Source organism: Meles meles, chromosome 10 (assembly GCF_922984935.1).
Source record: "Meles meles chromosome 10, mMelMel3.1 paternal haplotype, whole genome shotgun sequence".
Classification (NCBI taxonomy): Eukaryota; Metazoa; Chordata; class Mammalia; order Carnivora; family Mustelidae; genus Meles; species Meles meles.
Genome location: NC_060075.1, coordinates 1,489,721 through 1,511,047, shown reverse-complemented (window position 1 = coordinate 1,511,047; position 21,327 = coordinate 1,489,721). Strand labels below are relative to the sequence as shown.

The window sequence follows — 21,327 nt, the reverse complement described above, 5'->3', positions numbered from 1 at the left end:
GTCACCCCCGCCCGGGAGGAGCGCTGGGAGCAGGGACGCTGCCCGCGTCCAGGACAGCTACAGGCGCAGGCGACCCTCCCCGGCCACATCGTGTGTAACGAACAGCGACGGCCGGGTCCCCAACGCCCTGAACGGAAGGAAACGGGCGCGGTGTAGGGACAAAGGTGTAATCAAGTTCTAATTTTCTATCCCAGCAAACATCTTAGAATGAATGCCTGTTCCACGGACTGTGAAGGTTTCATTACGGTTCTCCTGGATTCCTAAAGCACACAAGTCACACGAAATGTTTGTCGTTCCGGGAGCGAACGGAGAGCACGGCGAGAAGGACGCTGACTGCAGAGGGCACGCAGACGGCCCTCCGCAGGTCTGCAGGTGATGTTCCAAGAAACCGCAGCCTCCTACAGCCAAGGGCCTCAGCTGGGGGAGACCCTGGGCCCGCCCCTGGTGCGAGGTGGGCCCGGCGCGGGGAGCACGGTGACCTGCCGCCCCCATTGGACACACTGGAGAAGTAGATGCTCCTGCCGCCACGGGGACAGCGGTGAGGACACGCTGCGGACACTGTGCGCGAGGACGCCCCACCCCCGGCGGCAGGGTGTGGCGACAAGTGGACTCGGTGTCAGTGCCCAGGGCTGTACCAGCCCCCATGACCGCGGGCCTTCAGCAGAGGTTGGAAAACTGCTCCGTCCTGAGCAGCCCGGGGCCGCCGGGGAGAAGGTGCCGAGCGGATCTGGCCTGGAGGGATGGGTTGCAGCTGCCTGTGGGAGGCAGGGGTGAGGGCCGTGCTGGGGCGGAGCTGACTGTGGCAAGAGCGGGCCAGGCCGTGACCCCAGCACCGTCACGCTCCCAGGACTTGAGCGACCAGCAGGTGCGCGTATGAGCACACGCGGGCGTTTTCCCCAGGATTTGTGGTGACCCACGGGGCTCCCTGTGGAGAGAGGCATCGTGTGATGCTCGAGTCTGTCGGGTCGCAGAGCCGCGGTGCACAGCTCCCGTTTTCTTCCTGTAAGAGGACATCTGGCAGTTTTGTTAAAAACAAGAAACAGTCTCAAGCTACAGTTTCACGCATCCCGGAATCACTTCCTGGTGAAGCCCGCGGTGTTGGAAGGGGGACAGTTAGAACCACACAGACTCCGTCTCTGGGGCGACTGGGGGAGGGGCAGGCGTCCGGCGTCGCTGCACGTGTCCAGATGAATTCAGAGCCGCCTGCAAGGTGGGTGACCAACCCCTCACCGTGCCGGGCTCACTGCCCCCTGGTGAGGGTCTAGAGGAGCGCATGGACTGTCTCCCGTAGCCCCCCAACGGCCCCCCGTGCTCCATGCGATCTGAAGCCCCTCAGGACTAGCGGCTACAGCCCTCTGCCGCAGTGAACACTTGGTGCGCACTGCCGGCTGGGTGTTGTCGGGGAAGAAAGCCCTCCCAGGAGCCGCGCATGCAGGCCAGTCCGGAAGGAAGTGCCATCACGGTACCAAGGACCTCCAGCAGGTGTCCGCGGCTGCTGAGTGAGGCACCTGGGGTCGGAGCAGGTCAGCAGGGCCCCTGGGTGTGGAGTGCCCTGAGCTGTGCGGAGAAGGCTCTGCAGGGGACCTGGCCCCGGTTCTGCCTCCGCCCAGAACGCTGGCCCCGCGCCGTCTCGGAACGCCTGGCGCTCGCTTTCCTTCACGGGGTCCACAGCCCTGCGGACCGTTCGCGGCCGGTGCCTCAGCAGCTCCCAGCCTGTGGCTGGACCCGAGACCTTAAGCACAGCTTGTCCCGCGAGCACGTGTCATCCCGGGGTCCAGGTCACCGTTCCCTTTGGATTTCACTCCCTGAGGCTGTGTCGGGGGGTCTGGGGGGCTCAGTCGGTTCCGTGTTCCTCTTGGTTTCTGCTCGGTCCCGACGTCAGGGCAGTGCTCAGGGGTGTCTGCGTGAGGGGTCTCTTTTTCTCCCTCTGCCCCTCCCCCACCCCAATCAATCAATCAATCAATGAATCTTTAAAGAAAGAAAAGTTGCGTTGGGTTCTTTTTCCGAATCGGCTTCCTTCCCCACCTTGTTCTGACAGGCCGTCTGGTGTGCTCGAACTCTTTGCCTTTTGCATCGTGTCGTGTGCGACTCCCCGCATCCCTGCCGCGGTCCTCTCCTCCCAAGCTTTGTGCTCGTTTATGGGGCGCTAGTCCAGTCCTTTGTGGCGTGTTCCTCTGGGGGCGCCACTGGCCCGCCCGAGTGGTTTTGCCTTCACTGAGGCTCGGCACCCGAGGGTCCGCCGGGCTCACGTCACCTTTGAACCTGCTTGTTTGGTTCGGGTGTCTCGTGCCACATGGGCGGGGGGGCCGGCCCCCACCCCCCCTCCTGACGCCTTTCTTCTCCAGCAGGACCGCGGGGCCGGCCGGTCTCCGGACTCCGGCCCAGGTGGCCCGGTTCCGGGCGGGGATGCGTCGCGGACGGCGTGCTTGTGAACTGGTTGTCAGGTACGGTCGCCAACAGAAAGTGTCCTGTACGAACCGAAACTTCGTTAACGCGCAGGCGGCCGCTTGCTAGTTCCCGCGAGTCCCTGCTCCCACACGCAGCCGCGTTCTTCCCGGTCCCGTCCTGGTCACTCGCCGCCCGTCCCTCGTCGAAGTCACTCCTTGTGGGCGTGTTTGCAGCCGGGGAACCGCAGGGGGAGTGGAGGAGATCACTGACGCTGGTAAGCGCGGAAGGCAGGCGCGGGGAGCCCTTGGCTCCGTGGCCCGGATGACGGGGAGGACTGGCTGTGTCACGACCGGGGACTGGCCGAGTGTGCATCTAGGATAGGCTCAGCGCGTCTCTGCGTGTGCATGGTCGCAGAGAGCCGGCTCTGGCCCCCCTCCAGCGCCTCCTGGGGCCACCTGTGTGGGGTCAGAGCCGGGGCTCAGGACCGGCCCCCAGCCCTCGTGCGGCTTGGTGTCCACACTTGCCCACGTGGATGGCGGGTTCCTTCTCGTCCTTTCCTCGGAGCTGGCATGCACCACATGTTTCCAGCACATCTCGTCCGGCGTTCCTGCATGCACGGCGGGAGGGGACCTTTCCTTGGGGATAACCAAGGCTATGGGGCCGGCCAGGGGCGCATTTGGACGTGGGCTTATCGCGAGAGGCCTCCCTTGTGTGACGAGCGCAGCGTGTGCGGGACCAGCGACCGCAGCGTCAGTGACTCACAGCAGTGGCGGCCCAGTCCCCCGAAGCCCGGGCCGGGTTTGACCGTGAGGCCGACTCCGCACGGGGGTTCTGAGAGGCAGATGTGACTGGGGTCCGCCCAGCGAGACCGGGCAGGCTGATCTCCCGAGAAGTGCACACCGGCGCGTGGGGGGACACTGAGGCCCTCAAGCCGATGGGACCTAATTCCATGACAGCTGATGCCACACGCCGCCCGCGCCGCCGCGGTCCCCGAGGCGGTGCAGGACCAGCCACAGCGCCCCACCCTGTGCCGCCCGTCCCTAGTCAGGTGAGACTCCCGAGTGAGCGTGTGTCCTCTCGGGGTGGCCACTTGGATGTGCGGGGCTGGGCCGTTTGCCAGGAGGGGGTGGGACCCTGAGGCACGGGAAGGAAGGGTCACTGGCCACTGCTCCAGAGCTCAGAGCGTGCAGGTGGGCACGGGAAGGGGGCGTGGGGACACTGCACGGAGCACGGTCCCGGCTGGTCACGGAGATCCTGCGACCCGTCTCTGGGAAGCTGTAGCCCTGGCACACGGCTGACCTGCTAAGGCAGAGCTCTTGGAAAGGCTCCCACCTGCTCCCCGACCGCTAGGAGCAAAGGACGGGTGGGGACGGTTGTTCTGTCCTCCCCAAATAAAGACCATTCGAGTGTGAAATCAAGTTTAATCTGACACAATATATCCATATCTCACACGGAGGATTTTTCGAAACATCATTAGTTAGAAATTACAAGTAGGTATATGCTTCCTATAGTCAGATAAATGGTTTCTATTCATTATTTCGGTTCCAGACGGGGAGAGACAACTCTGGCAAAGAATCGTAGATCTATGAGAGCAGATGGCATGAGTGTCGCTTGAAGACGCACACAGTGTCCTGGCCTCTTCCTCCCAGCACAGGCCGCGGGCGCTGCTGGGTCCCGGGGGGCAGACTCCGTTCAGGGCGGGAAGAATGTGCGGGGTCAGCAGGCGAGGAAGGCGACCGAGGGTCTCCCCACACCAAGTCCTATCATGAAAGCTGCAGCCTGTCTGCCTTCTTAGAAGCCGTCGTTCCAGCGACACGAGTTCCTCTCTCTCGGCGGGGAGGGGAGGGGAGGGTGGCAAATTCAAATCCCCTCAAGACACTCAGGTCACACCAGTGTCTGACCCAGGTGACCTGGGGGAGGCCCAGAAAATGCTGCCATTTCCACTCTTCTCCCTCCTGCGGGATCTCACACCCAGTAAAGCCAGAAACGCCCGTCACCCTGCATCTCCTATGAACGGGGAGCCCAGGGGCCGCTCTCGATGCCGGCAGGGCCCGGGACATCCCCCGAGAGGGGAGCACAGGTGCCTACGAGGGCCGGTGGGCTCTCCGGGGACCCCAGAGCTCGTTACCAGCCAGGCCGGCTCCCCCGGTTCCGGTCATCCCCAAGGGAAGAGTGGATTCGCGGGAGCGGCTTTGGCAACGTGCAAATCTGGACTTTGAGGTTAAAAATGCGGCTCTAGATTGGTGGGTGCTGTGAGGCCTCCCCTGGGGCGGCTGGCCTGGGGCTTGGGTGCCAGAGACCCTGCCCTTCTTTGGGGGGCGGGGGGCGGAGATGGGCCGTCAGCAGCGCAGGGCCGTGTCGCCCGCACCGGAGCAGAGGGGAGAGGCAGGACCATGTTGTTCTTGTGTCCCCGAAGCTGCGGACGGTGAGGGTGACGAGCCGCGCCCGTCCCGGTGACCTGCCCCCTCCAGACGGACGCCAAGTGTCTTTCCCATGCTCGGCGGACTTCACGTGCTCCCGGTTTTCTCCACGTCCCCCCCCGCCCATCCCTCCAAGCTGCAGCCCACGAGCCGGCTCCCTCCGTGGAGACGTGCGTCACTGCTGCGTCACTTTGTGGAAAAGAACGTGGAGATGTGCGTTACGGAGTGAAGACGGATACGGTGACTGCCCCGGGACTGGATGACCCCACAAATCTCCCCTTGGCATGATCTGGGTGAACACGGATGCACACTGTAACCGGGGACCGTGCTGACGAGGCAGGGACACGAGACGCACAGCCAAGTGGCATCGCGATTCGCAGCGAGTCACGGGTGCTCACTGCGGGAGGGCCCTGAGGATGGCGTTCACCTCCTCCGCCACGGCCGTCAGCGCAAACTCGAACTGCTCCTGGAGGGACGAGAAGGGGAGGGACAGTGAGTGGGACCGCGTTCCTCTCGACTCAGCCTTCAGCTCGGATGTGCTCTGCAGAAAGCAATGGTTTGCGAAAGAAAAGAAAGGCCACCTCTGTCCCAAGAAAGGAGGGGACGGACGGTTTGCACGACGAGACCTCGTGTTCACGGCGACTAGGGTTTCCCGCTCATCTTCTGTCACGGAGGGGCCCCCGCCTGGTCCCTTCTGAATGCACGGGGACGGCGGAGTGCCCAGCCCCCGGGGCCCAGGGCAGACGCAGACCCTGGCCACTCCGAGCTCCAGACCCCACAGCAGCCGCCGCGGGGCCAGCCGCACGGCCTCCCTCAGAAAGGCAGAGGGTAGTATCATCGCTGTCACGGCCGCTGACCTAGTGTCCCGCCGGGCCCCACCCTGCTGCACCTGCCGGGAAGCCCCACCTCGCCGCATGTCCAGCTGTAGACGTGTGTGTGCACACGCGTGCTCCTGGTCACCGGCACACGCCGGAGGGGGCGCGCCGTCTCGCACGCACACCTGCCACGACCAGGAGGCGGGAGCGAGGGCGGTGTCAGGGCTGTTCTCTGGCGGGGGGGGGGCTCGGCAGCCGAAGCAAAGCCCACCCCTCCGCGCGGCTCACAGCCCACCCCCCTGCACGTGTCCCTCGCCGCACGACGCGCCCGCCGCTGCACGGGAGACTCACAGTCATCCCGGGGGTCACAGGGATGATAAGTGGCCCACACGACTGCCTCCGGAGAGCTTCTGGCGAACGAAAGCCCTGGTTTCCGTGCGTGAGAACTCGCGGGGCAGGCAGCCGCAGGCCCGGAAATCATGGTTAACACGGACTCCGAGTGCCGGTAAGTGGCAGAAACAATGGAACAGTGGGACACTTCAGCGCTCACTTTGGACCAAAGACTGTCACCGGTGTTCTCTTCGCGCTGGCGCGGAAGGACTGACCTGTGTGGACCCGCACGGCGACCTTGCTAGTGGGCACGCAGCCTCCTGACGCACGCTCTGGACCCGCCGTCACAGGGGTGCCCGGTCGAGTGCAGCAGTGACGTCAGGAGGCAGGCCCCGTGCGCCCGGCGTCCCTCCTCACGCTCGGAGATCCCGGGCGAGTGGCCTCTGGCCGTCCCCGGGGACAGGAAGCTGTCAGCTGTCACTGTCTCTCTGGGTGACAGCCTGTTCAGGGGACACGTCTTCGGGAGGACCCAGTGTAGGACGTGCAAACAGTCACACCAGACCATTTCTTCCCGTCGCCGGCGTGACGATAGGGAGAGCAGGTTTCGTGATGACTGAGACGTGCAAAGACGGAGACCCTGGAGCACTCACGTCCGGGGTCACATGCCTGCTGCGGCTTCTGACACCCTGAAAACCCATCGCGGGACATAGCGCTGATGGGGAAGGCGGTGAGTTCCCCCGCTGGGAAGCCTCCGTGGCCGTAGGAGGACCCGGTCGGCGTGATGCGTGCTACAGCGGCCGTGACCAAAGCAGACGGCATATGCGACCCTGTGCCTCGGTTGCCCTCATCACAGTCCGTGTTCGCAGCACGTGTGACGCGTCTACAGGCTTAGATCCTCACTGGGTGGTTTGCGTGGCCCCGGGAGCGAGAGGGCCTGCGGGACACGGTGGGGGGTGGCGCGGCCCCGGGTCCCACCACGGGAGTAGCTCTGGGCACAGCGGTGGCAGGAGAGGGGGGCTTCCTGCGACGAGGGGCCCTTGGCAGAGGCGTGCCGTGCGCTGCACCTCGGGGCCAGTCGGCGAGGACACGGGGCTTGTCAGCCGCCCTGCACCTTCCTGGAGAAGCCGCCTCGAGTGGCCGTGCGGCCGCGTGCTCTGGTCTCCGGCCCCCGGTGGACACGGGCGCACCCACAGTTCCGTGGCGTCACCTCTGCTGAGAGGCCTGCGTCGGCTGCTCCGAAGTCCGGGAGCCGACGAGCTGGGCAGACCCGCCTGCGACGCACTTGTGGGTGGGGACTGCAAGGGTCAGCGGTGGCGTTCGGGGCGGCTGCGTGTGCGTTTACAGTCACACTCAGATTCGTGTTTGCGATCCCTGTGGCTCACGCGAAGGGCTCGGGGGACACGACGTTGCCATAGTGATTTTGAAGGGGTCCCAGCGAAGGCCTGTCCCCGGGGCCTCCACCCGCAGGCAGCGCCGTCGTCCCCGCCCCTCCTGGGCAGGGCTTTCCCTGTCTCCCTCCAGGTGGGGGCGGGACGGACGCGCTCTGCGCCCTCAGCTCGGGGTTCCTCACAGAGCCTGGCCCTGGCTCGGTCCTTGCCGTCTGAGCAGACGAGGGTCCGGGTGCACGTCTGTGCGCGCGTGTCTGTGCACATGCATGTGCGTGCGCGGCCGCGCACGTGTACGTGTGGGTTTGCACACGAGAGTGCACCTGCTCGCGTGCGTGCAGGCGTCCACACGGTGAGGGCGTGTGCTCCGTGCGTACGCGTGCACGCAGGTGTGCCGGGGCGTGCCCGCACGTGTGTAGCACGCACACCACGCGTACAGCATGTTCACGGTGCACACACAGGCACGCGCATGGCCACATGTGCGTGTGCACAGGCACGCAGAAGGCAGCGCACATGGGCGTCTGCATGGTCACGCGTGTGCAGAAGCCATGCACACACGCACAAGGGCACACGCGTGTTCATAGCTGCGCACACCTGTGCATGTACGTGGTCATATGTGTGCACACAGGTGTGTGTGCGTGGGGGGCAGAGACACAGCACCTGAGGGGAACCATCTCCAGGTTCTCACGGGCAGGACGCGGTCGGGAGGCCGGGGCTGTGAGCTGGATTACACTTCAGTCAGTCCTTGTCTCCCGGCCCTGAGCAAGGTAGGGGACGAGCTTGTGGAGCAGATCACGGACTGGGCGAAACCCGAATGCAGAGACGCGCCGGAGAGGGGCAGGCGGGAGGTGTGGGCGGCACGCGTGTGCGCCGTGCACACCCACCCGGGGCCAAGCGACGTCAGTCCTTCCTGGGGACACACGGGTCAGTCGGCTTTTCTTTTTGAAAGCGAATGTCGAAGAGAAAGTGTCATTAGAGAGCATCCAGGCCTTCAGTTAAGGAGGCACCTGCACGGCATGAGGGCACGGAGGGACGGTCTGTCCCACGGCAGGCTAGAAGACGAGGCGTCGCTCACCCCGTGACGGTGCTGTTTTCACTGCGTCCGCGACTGCGTCTCCTTTCTAGGGATGCGCGTCCCAGCGTGCGCCTGACAAACGTGCGGTGAGGGGCTCGGGTGGCCTCTCCTTCGGCTCGGGTCTCACAGCCTGTGACCCCGCTGCACAGGACGTGCCCGCAGCCGACACCAGCTCTGTGGCCAGTTCCCGCCCCCGGGAGACGTGCGGCCCGCGTCTGGGCCTTGGTGGACCGAGGGTTTGCTTCCGGGTGGAGAAGCGGCTGTCGGGCTTTGAACGTGAAGGTGGAGTTGTGCCGTCAGGCTGTGCGCTGGGGCCGGGTGTCCAGTCACTGTCACCACTGGGGGACACTGGGTGTCCAGTCCTGGTGGCGAGGCGCCCGCCAGCCCGTTCCGTGTCTTCGGCTCCCGTGGCACAGTCTGACCACACGCGTTTGCGTGAACCGCCCACAGGCGACCTTCTCTTGGCTTCGACAAAAGGGTATTCACGTTATACGACACTATTTTTTCCCACAGGAATTTCCCTTTTGTTAAATTGAACTTGAGGGGACGCTCCGTCTCGTGGAGTAGGGCTGGGCGAAGCCGCCGTGAATTAAGGCGGACGGGGTCTGCGTCTGCCTATTTCTTTACACCTCGAGATTCCAGGAATGGCCTCACGGACACACTTCGAGACAACTCGTGAACGCCGACCCGAGGGAAAAGGGTCGAGTCCTGCCGGGAAGCGACGTGAGGCCGAATCTCCGCTGCCTGCTTCATCTCCCTTCCCGCAAGGCCTGGGGGCCACCCCCTGGGCCTCAGGACCTCGTGCCATGAAGTCCATTCTGGCAAACAGGACGCAGACAAGAGGGCCAATGGGTTTGGGGGTGTGTTAGGCACCTCCCCACCATTTCGCCCAGATCCACTCTGGAATCTGCGTTTGGGGCGTCCTTGAACCGTCTGGGCGGAGGAAGCCTGCCTGGGGGGCACCCAGGTGCCGGGAGCGAACGGGGCCTTGAACTGATGATTTCCTCAGGTTATCTGAGCGGCTCGAGATTCAGGCGAGAGGATCCGTTTCTCGTTCCTGGTCATGAAGTATCCTTGCACACCAGGCCCCGGTTCTGAGCCCGCCCCCCCACCCCCACCCCGCCGCCCAGCCTCCTCTGTGGCTGCTGGTGGCCTGGTGGGGCCAGACCACGCAGGGACAGTGCACTGACCCTGCCGAGCTGGCCCTTATGAGGCCGCCGCCAAGTGGCAAGGGCAGGCTAGTGGGACGGACCTTCCCTGGGCACAAAACCTGCAGGTGACTTGTCACTGCTGACATCGTGATAGAGCAGGACAACAAAGACACATGAACACCGCCAAGGCTCTCCCCCAGGACACTGTTCATTACCAAGGAGAGTAGCCTGGTGGACACCTCGAGTCAAGTGGCCAAAGCTCACCTCCTTCTGAGATGGTCCTGCCTGAGGGGCACAGCCGGAACCCGTCACAGGGACGGCAGACAGACCAAGTCACACCTGCCAGTTCCCTTTGGAGGACCTCTCCGGGCCACCGAGCGGTCCCACTAGAGGAGACGTGGGAGGTGGGATGACGGAGTGCGATGGGGGTCCTGCTCCAGGGAAAGGTCGCCGGGGACACGGAGGAGCTGGGACAAGGTCTGCACCCGAGTGAAGGGCTCGGACGGCACCGGTCCCTGGCCACGGTCACCTGGGGTTGCACAGGGCCAGCAATGGGACCCTCGTGCAGGCACAGGACGACGATCTGGATTGTTGCTGCAAGCGCTCTGCAGGTCTGGATAACCTCAGCATTTCAGATTACAGAAAAGCCCCAGGAAAACAAAGTGTGTCATGACGGATGAAATCCTTTCACTCGAATCAACTGTGATGGTCAGGACAGCCCGTGTGCGGCCCCCAGTGGGACGCGGTGACGGGCAGGGTGCTCGGGGCAGACTTCACACGCGTGCTTTGTACGACTGCGGCCCTCGTGGGCATGAAGAAGTCCTTCCGCAAGGGCGTCCTTCAGTGCCCGTGGCCTCCGTGTAGGTGCTGGCGGCATCGGGGTCGGGACCACCCCGACAAGGGCAACATTCTGCGTTTCATGACCTCGGGATTACGGGACTGATGTGTGGGAGCTTTGGTGCCCCTTGGACCCAGATAACTCCAAACGCTAAAGGAGCATCATATTGAGCCCATTTCTAGCTCTGCTTAACCCAACGCCAACCAGGCAGCTTGCGCTCATTCTCTTGGCACGTGTGGCCGTTTCAGGAGGCAAATCAGGCATTGTGAGGTGCCCGGGGCCCGCGTCCAGTCCGGGGCCGCTCGATGGCCACACAGCAGAGCTGTGGTTCTGACGGCCAGAAACAGGGGAGTCCGGCAGGATGTTTGGTGAATCTAGAACATTCCCCTGCAAGGGTGCTGGGATTATCACCGGCCTCTTTTTTGTTCAGAGAATGAGAGACAGCAGGCAGCAGGCGGGCGGAGGGAGAGGGAGAATCCCGAGCAGACCCCCACTGAGCGTGGAGCCTGACGGGACGCCATCCCAGGACCCTGAGGTCATGACCTGAGTGGAAACTAGAGGTCAGATGCTCAACCCCCTGGGCCCCCCGGGCATCCCCGTCACGGAGCTCTTATTATAAAGATGTGATGCTCTCCCCCGTCCCCGAATCTGGTGGGGGAGGGCTCCAAAGCCTGGAGATCCCACCGTGTCTTTACGTTGAAATGCGGGTGGTCGCCGGAACCGTGGGCCAGCCTCCAGGGAGGGGCCTCTAAGTCCCGCCTGGGACCTGTGTGGGCGATGCTCGGTCCCTTTCTCCTCTCTCCTTGCTCGGAGACACTTGCAGAAAGACACCCCCCTCCCCCGTCCCCGTCCCCGAGGGCTGGCCGACAGTACCTTCGTCTGGACCATGCCTGGTCTCTGGTCCCTCAAGTGCTCAAGGGTCGCGGCGATGTCGATCTCCTTGGCGCCTGCAACAACACACACAGGGCGGCTCAGACTTGGTGACGCGCCCACTGTCCCTCACCCGCACCAGGCTCCCTTCCAGCTCGGGCCCCATTACACTCGCCGCTCACAGGCCTGGCGGGCAGCCGCCACGTTCGCGTTCGTCGGGAAAGACACGGCACGTTGGTGTCTGCGGGTTCGTGCAGGAACGCGGGCTGGGACTCGGCTGTCAGACGCCCGCTAGGTCCTTGCCACAGTCATCGCTGTCAGAGACGACAACCTGACGCCTCGTGTGCGTGTGTGGCATTAACAGAATGTTTCAGAAATAGAAGCATATAAGCTTTAATTTCAATTGTGCAGGTTTTTAAAAAATTTCACGTAATGAGAAATTAGACTAGTAAATCCTTCCCGTCTTGTATCGAAAGGCAGAGCTCCTGGGGAGGGTCTCAGGCCGTAAGAAAAGGTGGAGATGCCCGTGTGTGTCCGCGGCGGAGTCTTACTGAGCGACCCTCCCCACAGGCAGCATTGGGCTCACGCAGGTGACCCCGGCTTCACAGAAATACCATTTGGGTTTGAAACTTTGACCTTGTCACTAATCCAACGTGATTGTTTCTGTGTCTTAGTAGACAAGGAACGGCGATGGGCCCCAGGCCCGCGAGCTTCTCTCAGGTTAAGGCGCTGGGACACGTCCGCCAACGTGAAGACGCCAGCGTGGGAGCTGGGAGGGCGTGGTCGCCTCCGAGGTGGAAGGACCCGCGTGCCACACGAGGTGCGGTGTTCCGAGCGTCGCCTCAGCGCGTCGCCAGAGCACAGGGGAGTGGGAGCTGCCACCCCACCCTGCGGGGGCGACCGAAGCTTGTCCCGGTGGAACAGCCTGTCCCTGGTCACACAGCCCGTGGCCGCGGCCGTCGTCAGCCCGCACCAGGCAGAGGGGCGAGAGGCCCAGACGGGCCCCTCTCTGTCTGCACAGCCTACGTGTGCACGTCGCTCCTCTCGGGCACAGAGCCAGGACCACGGACTTGGACGTTTCAAAGGTAATTTTTCGAGTCCTAGGGCTTATTTGGCCAGAACCCGAGCAGCCCGTGATGTTTCCCAAGCACAGCGGGTTGAGCTGGCAGAGAGGGCGCGAGGCGGTCACTGTGGCCGCCGGTCCTTGAGCACACACGATGGGGGACGGCGCTCGGGACGCCGCGGCCTGCAGTCAAAGTGCTGGCCTGACGGGAACTAGGCGGGCGTCCTGCCAGACACGGGGTGCTGTCCTAGCACGAACGGGGACACCCCGAGTTTCCCCAAGCGTTACCTCAGGGCTGTCACAGCAAGGAGAAATGCCCTACCGGAACAGCCGGACGGTCCCCCAGGGTGCCGGGCAGCGGGGGTCCGCTGAGGAGCTCATCCAAGGAGAAGACCGGGGTCGCGTTCTGGACGTGCGTCTCCTCGGGTGTGACGAGGCCATAATCAACGTGATTTGTTTTAAGGGAACCCACGATCCTCTCTTCTGTCCCGTGGATCCGTGTGTCTGTTTTTGTGCCGGTACCAGACTGGCTTGACGATCCCCGCTTTGTAACAGAGCTCGAAGTCCAGGATTGGTTTTCTTTTCGTTTCTTCTTCTTTTTTTTTTTTTTAAAGATTTTATTTATTTATTTGACAGAGAGAGATCACAAGTAGGCAGAGAGGCAGGTAGAGAGAGTGAGAGGGAAGCAGGCTCCCTGCCGAGCAGAGAGCCCAATGCGGGACTCGATCCCAGGACCCTGAGATCATGACCTGAGCCCAAGGCAGCGGCTTAAACCACTGAGCCACCCAGGCGCCCCCGTTTCTTCTTTTTTAAAAAGCATTTTCTTTATTTATTTGACAGAGAGAGAGCACAAGCAGGGGGAGGGGCAGAGGGAGAGGCAGGCTTCCCGCTGAGCAGGGAGCTCGATGCGGGGCTCGATCCCAGGACCTGAGCCCAAGGCAGACGCTGAACTGACTGAGCCCCAGACGCCCCTGGTTTTCTTTTCCAAGGTTGCTTTGGGTGTTTGGGGTCCATCGTGGTTCTGTACACATTTAAGGATTTGTCTAGTTCTGTGAACGATGCTGGTGGTGATTTGACAGGGATTACATGAAACATGTAGATGCGTTGGGTAGTTTAGACATTTTAACAATGTTTGTCAAAAACAGATGAACGTAGGGGAAGGGGGAAGAGAGGAAGAGGAACGGGACCGGGAGAGACTTGTGAAGACAGATTGCACGGGGCTGGGGACGGGCTGCTCGGGTGCGGGTGGTAAGGACGCACTTGCGGGGGTGAACACGGGGCGTGTAAGTGACGAACCGCTGAATTCTGCTCCAGAAACCAGCACTGCATGTTCACGAGACTCTGAGTAAGAAAAATAAAGCTCAGTGGACCAGAAACAGTGAGCAGAAATAAAGGGAACCTCCGAGTCTGAGAATCTGAAACAAAGGGGAGTTTGCCCGCTACTAAATGGGGAGACGGAGGAGAGAGGAGCCCCGCGGTCGGGGAGGGAGGCCACGGCCTGAGCATCCGCTGCCTTGTCTTCCCTCGGGGCCCTTGGGCGAGTTATGGGGATAAGCGCACAGAAACGGGCTTCTTTAAGACACCGGCCTCGGGGGGTCAAAGGCTCCACGCACAGGGAGTGAGGGGCAGCCGGATTCGTTCCACCCGCCCACGGCGCTGCTCTCCAGTGGGCGGGGGCGGCTGCAAAAGTGCCTGCGGGACTGGTCCCCGCGCCTGCCGCCCGGTGCCAGGAGCTCGTGGCGCTGCCCTGCCCCAGTCTGAGGCTCCGCGCTGGGGTGTGGTCTCAGCGGGCACGGAGCGCCAAGGGTCCCACACGGAGCGACATGATCCGGCCACGATTCACGGCCCTGACAGTGTGCTGGGCGCTCGCAGCTTCCGGAGAATTAACCTGCTCGGTTCAGGCCACGCTGGCTGCCAGCTGGGCCCACGGCGACTTCCTCCCACCACCGCGAGGCCCGGATTCGGGAGCATCAGGCGTGGGCCAGAGCCTGGTGCAACAGAGAGGAGGCCCAGTCCTTCCAAAATGAAAGCCACGGCTTCACGTGGGATCCGGACTCAGGGAGAACCCTCTCTTTCTAAGGCCGTTCAGGGCACTTTGAGTCCTTGAAGCTGCTTAACACCTCTTCCAGCGGCTCTGTATTCCGAGGGGCTGCCCTGCATTCTGGGACCGTACGGAAGCCGTCCCTGCTGGAGGCCACGGCCCGGGCTGGGGACACATGCAGCCCTCGCTCCCGGGCGGCTGTGCGGGTTGAGGGACAATAGCCGCTGTCCCGAGCCGGCAGGATCCTTGGATAAAACCCTACGAGGAACCTCTCTTGCTTTATCACTTGCTGATGCCCTCTGGACCACTGTCTGTGGGGAGGGGGAGGGGGAGGGGGAGGTCGATTGGGTGGTCCCCAGACGAGGTGTTTAAGCCGCCAGCAGAGCAAGCAAGAATCCTGCTTCGCCTGGAGCCAGTCGGACGCTTGAGGAGGTCAAACCGACACTGAAAAACATCCAGAACAAAATTTGGAGCTGATGGGTTTACGAAGTCAAGTCCGTTGTGGGATGCGGGTGGCTAATGTCCCCTTCCTTGTCAGGACTGTGACAATAGGTTATTTGCAGGGACACCTGGGTGGCTCAGTCAGTTAATTGTCTTTGGCTCGGGGAGCGATCCTGGGGTCGTTGGATGGAGGCCCACGTGGGGCTGCTTTGCTCCGTGGGGAGCCTGCTTCTCCCTTGGCCCCTCCCCGCCCCTGCTCGCTCTCTCACGCTCTCTCTCAAATTAGTAAAAATCTTAGAAAAGAGAAGTTACTTGCAGTGAGTGCAGAGAAAGAAGTTCACGGAACTCAGTCCGTGGTCTGTTGTGCGCGCTGGGGTCACATGGGAAGGGCGGCGGGAGAAGGTGCTGCCCGGCCCTCGGCGCCCCCGAGTGCAGGGGGCCTCGCGGAGCAGGACACAGAACCCGCATTTGTAAGGCAGACGGTGTGGGCCGGGAGGGCGGGGAGGCTGTGTGCGTCCCTCCTTGCTCTATGAAGGGATTTATTTACATCCCCCGATTCCAGGAAGCTCCCTCCAGTGTGTGTTTTTTTTAATTTAATTTTTTAAAAAGATTTTATTTGTCAGAGAGAGAGAGGGAGAGAGAGCGAGCACAGGCAGACAGAGTAGCAGGCAGAGAGAGAGGGAGAAGCAGGCTCCCCGCCGAGCAGAGAGCCCCATGTGGGCTCGATCCCAGGACGCTGGGATCATGACCTGAGCCGAAGGCAGCGGCTTTAACCCACTGAGCCACCCAGGCGCCCCCTTCCAGTGCATTTCAAGTGGAATCCCCTCTTTAAAAATCCCGTCTTGCTGACAACGTATGAGACTGGAGGCGGACGGGCCTGGTGCCCAAGTGGGAGAGCCTCTAAGTCGTCAAAGAAGCAGCGTGCGTGTAAAGATGCCCGTGGGAAGACCTGACGGGCGCGAGGTAGGGGGGAGCTGCCCGGCGTCCCCGCCTGAGAAGCGTCACTATTCCAACAGCCGAGTGCTTCGGGGACTGTGCTCTGGGGCCCAGCGCAAGGGGTGCCCCCCGGGCTCGGCTGCCCCGCCCACCCCGAGGTCTTCCCCACGGCCCCGCGGGCTCGGCTAGTGCACACGGGGCCCACCCAGGGCGGCGCTCGATCAGTCTCAGTCTCTCCCTAAATTTCAAGAACATTGGTTTCCAAGTTTACGTACCCGCTAAATGCATTTTTAAGCCTGGAGAGGTTTTCAGGCCCTGGATAAAAAGTGTTAATCATGAAACAATGAACACCTCGAGAGCACTCGTATGATTAAAATACGGGAGCCAGGGCGTCTGGTTGGTTCAGTCGGTTAAGCGTCTGCCTTCGGCTCAGGCCATGACCCCGGGGTCTGGGATCGAGTCCCGCATTGGGCTTCTTGCTCAGTGGGGAGTCTGTGTCTCCTGCTCCCGCTCCCCCTGCTTGTGTCCCTTCTCTCGCTGTCTGTCACATAAATAAAATCTTAAATTTTTTTTTTTTTTACATTGAAAGGATGTTCTTGAAATTTAAGAAAACCAAGGTCTTGATGGGGTTGGCTTCGAGCTCTCCTGGCGTTTGTTCCCGCCGCTGACTACACACGCCTGGCGCAGGCTCGCGCACACGCACGCGCTCCACTGTCCAGAGCCTTCTGGGCCGCACTTGCAGCAGCCGGAGGGTTTCTGCTGGCCGCGGAGATGAGCTGTAATCTTTTGTCTCTGGATCAAAGGGGACAAATTTGCATCCTCTTCCCTTGAAAATCAAGCATACCAGGACTTAAACCCAAAATACTTTCCATGTTTTTTTTATAAAAAACAAGTTCTGAATCATTTCTCAGGAGAAACTGAGATGCTTCTAAGTCTGTATGTGAGCCGTGAAGTCAGACAAGCAGGCCGTGCCGGTGGGCTCACTCACGGCGCTCTGCAGGGTGTGGGGCTCCTCTGGGTGCCGGCCGCCGGTCCTCCAGCCGGGGCGTCTGCACACCACGAGGCACCCACAGTCGTGAGCATACGGGCCTGGCGCCCAGGTGTAAGTGAGCTCGCTGGCCGTTGGGTGTGGAAAGGGACGATGAGGGGAGACACCCGGCCCTCGGGGAGCAGCAGGTGTGGGGCGCTCGGGGCATGAAGGAGACGCAGAGGCTGCAGGGGTTGCGGAAGCCCACAGGTGTGCTCAAGCCTCCCGTCCACGAGGGTCCACACAGCCCAGAGAAGGGCCCGAGTCATGAACATGCACGTGTGTCCTGGAGCACGTCACGGCTGCAGGAAAGGGGCCTGCAGGATGGCCGCCAAGCGCCTGGGAACGCGGGGGGCTCCTGGCAGGGGAGTCTGCGGCTCGAAGCAGCTTTGCCCGAATGTCTGGGCGCTGGGGACGCAGACGCCAGCCGGGCCGGGCCGCACGGGCTGCTCTTGGTCAGAGAAACAAGTCCTTCAGCGTGACTGACCCTCCATCCTCCGGTCACCAAAGTGGCCCCACGGGCTCCGCTGGCCCCTCCTCCCTCAGTCCTCCCCTCTGCTTCTGACGCGGAAGTCGGAGTCAAGGCCTGGCTGGGCACGGTGCGGGCTCTGTCGGTGCTGCCGGCGAAGCCCTGGGCCCTCCTCCGTGGACTCCTCCCGGCCTCGTGGAAAGGAGGAGCAGATGCCCGGGGAGGCGTCGGGAGGACAGCACGGGACCTTTAACACGTAGCTCGCGTGTTCTGTCCTGCGGAGGCCCAGGTGGCGCCAGGCCCTTGGGAAAGAGTCACTAATGCAGGGGGCAGAGACACATCCCCCATGCCACTGCCCCGGCCGGACGGCACCTTTCTCGCTAAAGCCTCAGAATCCCACGTGACACAGCCTGTGAGCTGTCGCTGCCGAGTGACCAGGATGGCTGTGCGTGGGGACTTCCTGCCACCAGGAACGGACGGGGGGGGGGGCTCTCAGCAGGAGCAGGGACGGGCCCTCGCTGTGCGGGGAGGAAACGAGCACGAGGTGGGGACGGCAGGACCGATGGTGACGCTGCTCACGGGGAAGGGGACGAGTGGATGGACAGGCTGGCGGCCCAGGGTCCAGCAGAAGGAAGCAAACTCAGAGGAGGGCCGGCCCGAACACCGGCCAAGTCAGGCGGGTTGACCCAGGTTTTGCGGTGTCTCAGGTGGGCTGCGTGTCTGTGGGTCGCCCACGGACTCGTCAGACAGGGAGGGGCGCCGTGGGCGACCCCCGGAGGCCGTGTGAGCCAATCTGACCCCGGAGGTCTGGGAGGGAGGGCTGCTGCTCTGCGGCGGCCTCGCGGGGACCCGAGTCCCCCACTGGCCGGTCTGAGCACCCAGAGCTGCCGCCCCGCCTGCGCTGCTCATCGCGGCTCCACGGGGCGGGGACCGTTTAGGAGGCGAACTTGGGATCGCGGTTCACAAAATTACCCAAATACGTGGTGCTCATGCCGCGTCCGCGGGGTAAGCGGCCTGTCGTGTCGTTCTCTCCGGTAAGCGGTGCCCACAGTGTGGCCCAGCTGGGGTCCTGGCCCTCGGATGCGGCTCCGGGACGCTCCCCCGAGTCCAGGCCACAGTTGGCCGCGGGCGCACACGGCTCCCGGAGCTCCCAGCACCGCTGCCCCGTCTGACCCCGCGTGCCCGGCCCCGCCGTGAGCCACCGGGCAGCTCGTCGTGGGAATGCAGACCCAGTTGGGCAGGGGAAGGCGTCCCCATACCCGGCCTGCTGCACTCACGAGGCCCCCGGCGTCCTGACACGTTGTCACCTGGGACTGCACGGAGCTGGGGAGGAGGCATCCGGCTTGGAGGCCGCGCTGAAGCCCGACTCCCTGTGGGATCCGCTGTCCGCGGCTGCTTCAGAGTTTTTATGCTTCCACCGCACGAGGTGATGCCACGCCTCGACAAGCACCGTCCTCGTGGCCCGTCCTCATGGCCCGTCCTCCTGGCCCGTCTCGTCTGCGGCAGAGCCGGCCGCGTACCCAGCCACGGGCGTCCCCACGGTGAGGGCGGGCTCAGGCCTCCTGCACCTCGCCTCCAACCACCGGTCCCGCCAGCCTCCGCCCGCCCTGTCGCTTCCGCAGCGGCTCCAGCCCGACCCGGGTCGCTGCCACTCCAGCCGCGAAACACCTCTCAGCTCCCCGGCTCGCCCCGTCTCTGTGAGGCCCGTGCGGGGTGTCCTGCCGCTCTCCGTCCTCTCTTCCTTCTGGGCTCCGTCCCTTGCAGAAAGACCTGGGCTCTGCGTCCACCTGGCCAGCGGGAGGCCTCCTGGCAGGTCGCCAGACCTCTGAGATCTGCTGCCTCCGTCTACAACGGGGTCCGAGCGAATGAGCTTCAGGCCCCTTCGGTCCGAGGGCGACCGTCTAGAACTCTGCCCCAGGTGGCGAGTGAGGCACCCCAGGGCCCCGCGTCCCAAGTGAGGGGACTCCCGGCGCGCTCCACCCCGTAAGCCGAGACTCCGTCGGTTCTTCTGCAGGAGGATAAACTCGGGGAAGGTGACCTTGTCGTCGGGCCCTGTTCACTGTGCGTCCCTTGACACCCGCCTGGCAAGGTGTTCTGTAGACACCAGGTTGAAAAGACACTCCTACGGCTTCGCCCCAAGAAGGACATCGCGGTACGGTGACAGTGGCCGTGAGGCCCAGCAGGACCCATGAGAGAAGAGAGGAGCTGGGGAGCCATGGGGCAGGACGCGGGAGGCCCCGAGCCCGGAGGTCATAGAGGCCGCGGGCCCGAGGGGCGTGGTGGGGGGTCGGGAGGGCTCGGCAGGTCCCCAGGGCGCGCTCTTTTAGATGCCATCGAGCGCCCTGTGGAGGACAGACGGGGTCAGGACCCAGCGGGGACATCGGTCCAGAGGCCGCCGCGGTGGGGCCGGAAGGAACGGGTGTTCACCGTCAGTGCTGTTCCCTAGAGCTGTGTGGCCCCGTGGGGCTCCCCGTGACGACAGGTGCTCTGCGTCCCACCGTGGTGGTTAGGAGTCGCGGGCGGCCTGGGCCGTGAAGTGTGGCCGGCCTGACGGACGCACAGGTTTTCACGTTCTAACTCTTGTGTCGGTGTGTGGGGCTGACGGCTGCGTGGGGAACAGCGCACGCACCTCGGGAGGAGCGGCAGGTGGAAGGGGTCAAGCGCCGAGAAACGCGTTTGAGACGTTTGGATAGTGAACAGCCCTATCATGTATCGCGAAGTTGCCGAAAGATCCTAAACGTTCTCACCACAGAACAGAACCACCGACCCTGCTGCGGTGGCCGTCTTGTAAGTCACCCCCTTCCCAGTTCGGCGCACCGTAAACCTTAAACTACGCAGGGCTTATCGCAGTGACGTCTCACTGAAGCTGGGAACGTTTTTAAAAGAGAGTTTGAGACCGGGTCTCAGAGCCCATAAAGGTCCCGGCGTGAAGGCTCCCAGCGGGCGGCGATGCTCTTCCCGCACGGCCGTCTCTCTGGGTCCCGAAGCTCGTCTCCCGTCTTCTACTGCGACCTGCTGGGTTTTGTTTTTGTTTTTGTTTTTTTAAAGATTAATATATTTATTTATTTGAGAGAGAAAGAGAGCAAGCATGAGAGGGGAGAAGGTCAGAGGGAGGAGCAGGCTCCCGGCTGAGCAGGGAATCCGATGCGGGACTCGATCCTGGGACTCTGGGATCATGACCTGAGCCGAAGGCAGAGGCTTCACTAACTAAGCCACCCAGGCGCCCCGACCTGCTGCTTTTTTAAAGAAGATTTAAAAATTTGTTTTAGCAAGTTAGAAGGAGCGGGGGAGGGCTCTAGGGAGAGAGAGAATCCGAAGCAGATTCCCCACTGAGGGTCGAGCTCGATCCCGTGACCCAGAGATTACAACCAGAGCTGAAATCCAGAGTCAGATTCTTTATCCACTAAGCCCCGCAGCAACCCTGAATTTGACCTGTTAGAAGTTAACATCTCTTACAAGAAAACGTAGGGGGGAGTCTTTTCTTTTCTTTTTTCTGTCTTCTTTCTTTTTTTTTTTTTTAGAGACTAGGCCCCCTAACAGGTATAAGGCGACAGGTCACGGTGGGTTTGACGTGCATGTCTTATATACCGGACAATGCACTGCGGACTTAATGGGGTGATCTGTTTGTTGGCTTGGAAGAGGCAAGGGTATGGCATCGTTATCAAGGACACAGGCTGTGAGGTCACATCCCAGCAAGGTCACTGACGGCTGTGTGACCCTGGGTGAGTTAGGCCCGAATGCCTTTACCTGAGAAATGGTAATAAATGCGTGACTGTCCGCTGAGCCCTGTAGGACATCACCTGGAATGTAAGTACGTAAGAAACCAAGTTGGGGAGAGGTTTAAAAAAACCTGTGTATTTTCCCACACTGATTATGTATCACTCTAGGGAAAACAGCTAATCATCGAAAGGAATAAAAATTGCATGTGTCCATACACAGTCTTAAAATGATGCCCACTGAAGAGTTAAGAATCATCACGTCTGCAGATAAAGGCAAAGAAGTGGGAAAACTTGCCCTTTTCGCTTTACATGTTTTCTAACATTTTGACAGACGTGTATGTTCTGCTTTTATTTATTCT

At 62.2% G+C, this 21,327-nt stretch overlaps 1 protein-coding gene across 3 annotated transcripts in view; it reads right to left on the bottom strand.

The window, feature by feature from the left end:
* Nucleotides 1–3,795: 3,795 nt before the first annotated feature.
* The window catches only part of PTPRN2 (protein tyrosine phosphatase receptor type N2), a 692,851-nt gene continuing 675,319 nt past the window's right edge, over nucleotides 3,796–21,327 (bottom strand). For all 3 annotated transcript variants that reach the window (XM_046020312.1, XM_046020314.1, XM_046020313.1), the window contains 2 exons: nucleotides 11,276–11,349; nucleotides 3,796–5,274 (listed from right to left, as the gene is read on the bottom strand). In XM_046020312.1, coding sequence (XP_045876268.1) covers nucleotides 5,203–5,274; nucleotides 11,276–11,349 — 146 coding nt within the window. In that variant the 3' untranslated portion in view covers nucleotides 3,796–5,202. The remainder of the gene's footprint in view (nucleotides 5,275–11,275; nucleotides 11,350–21,327) is intronic.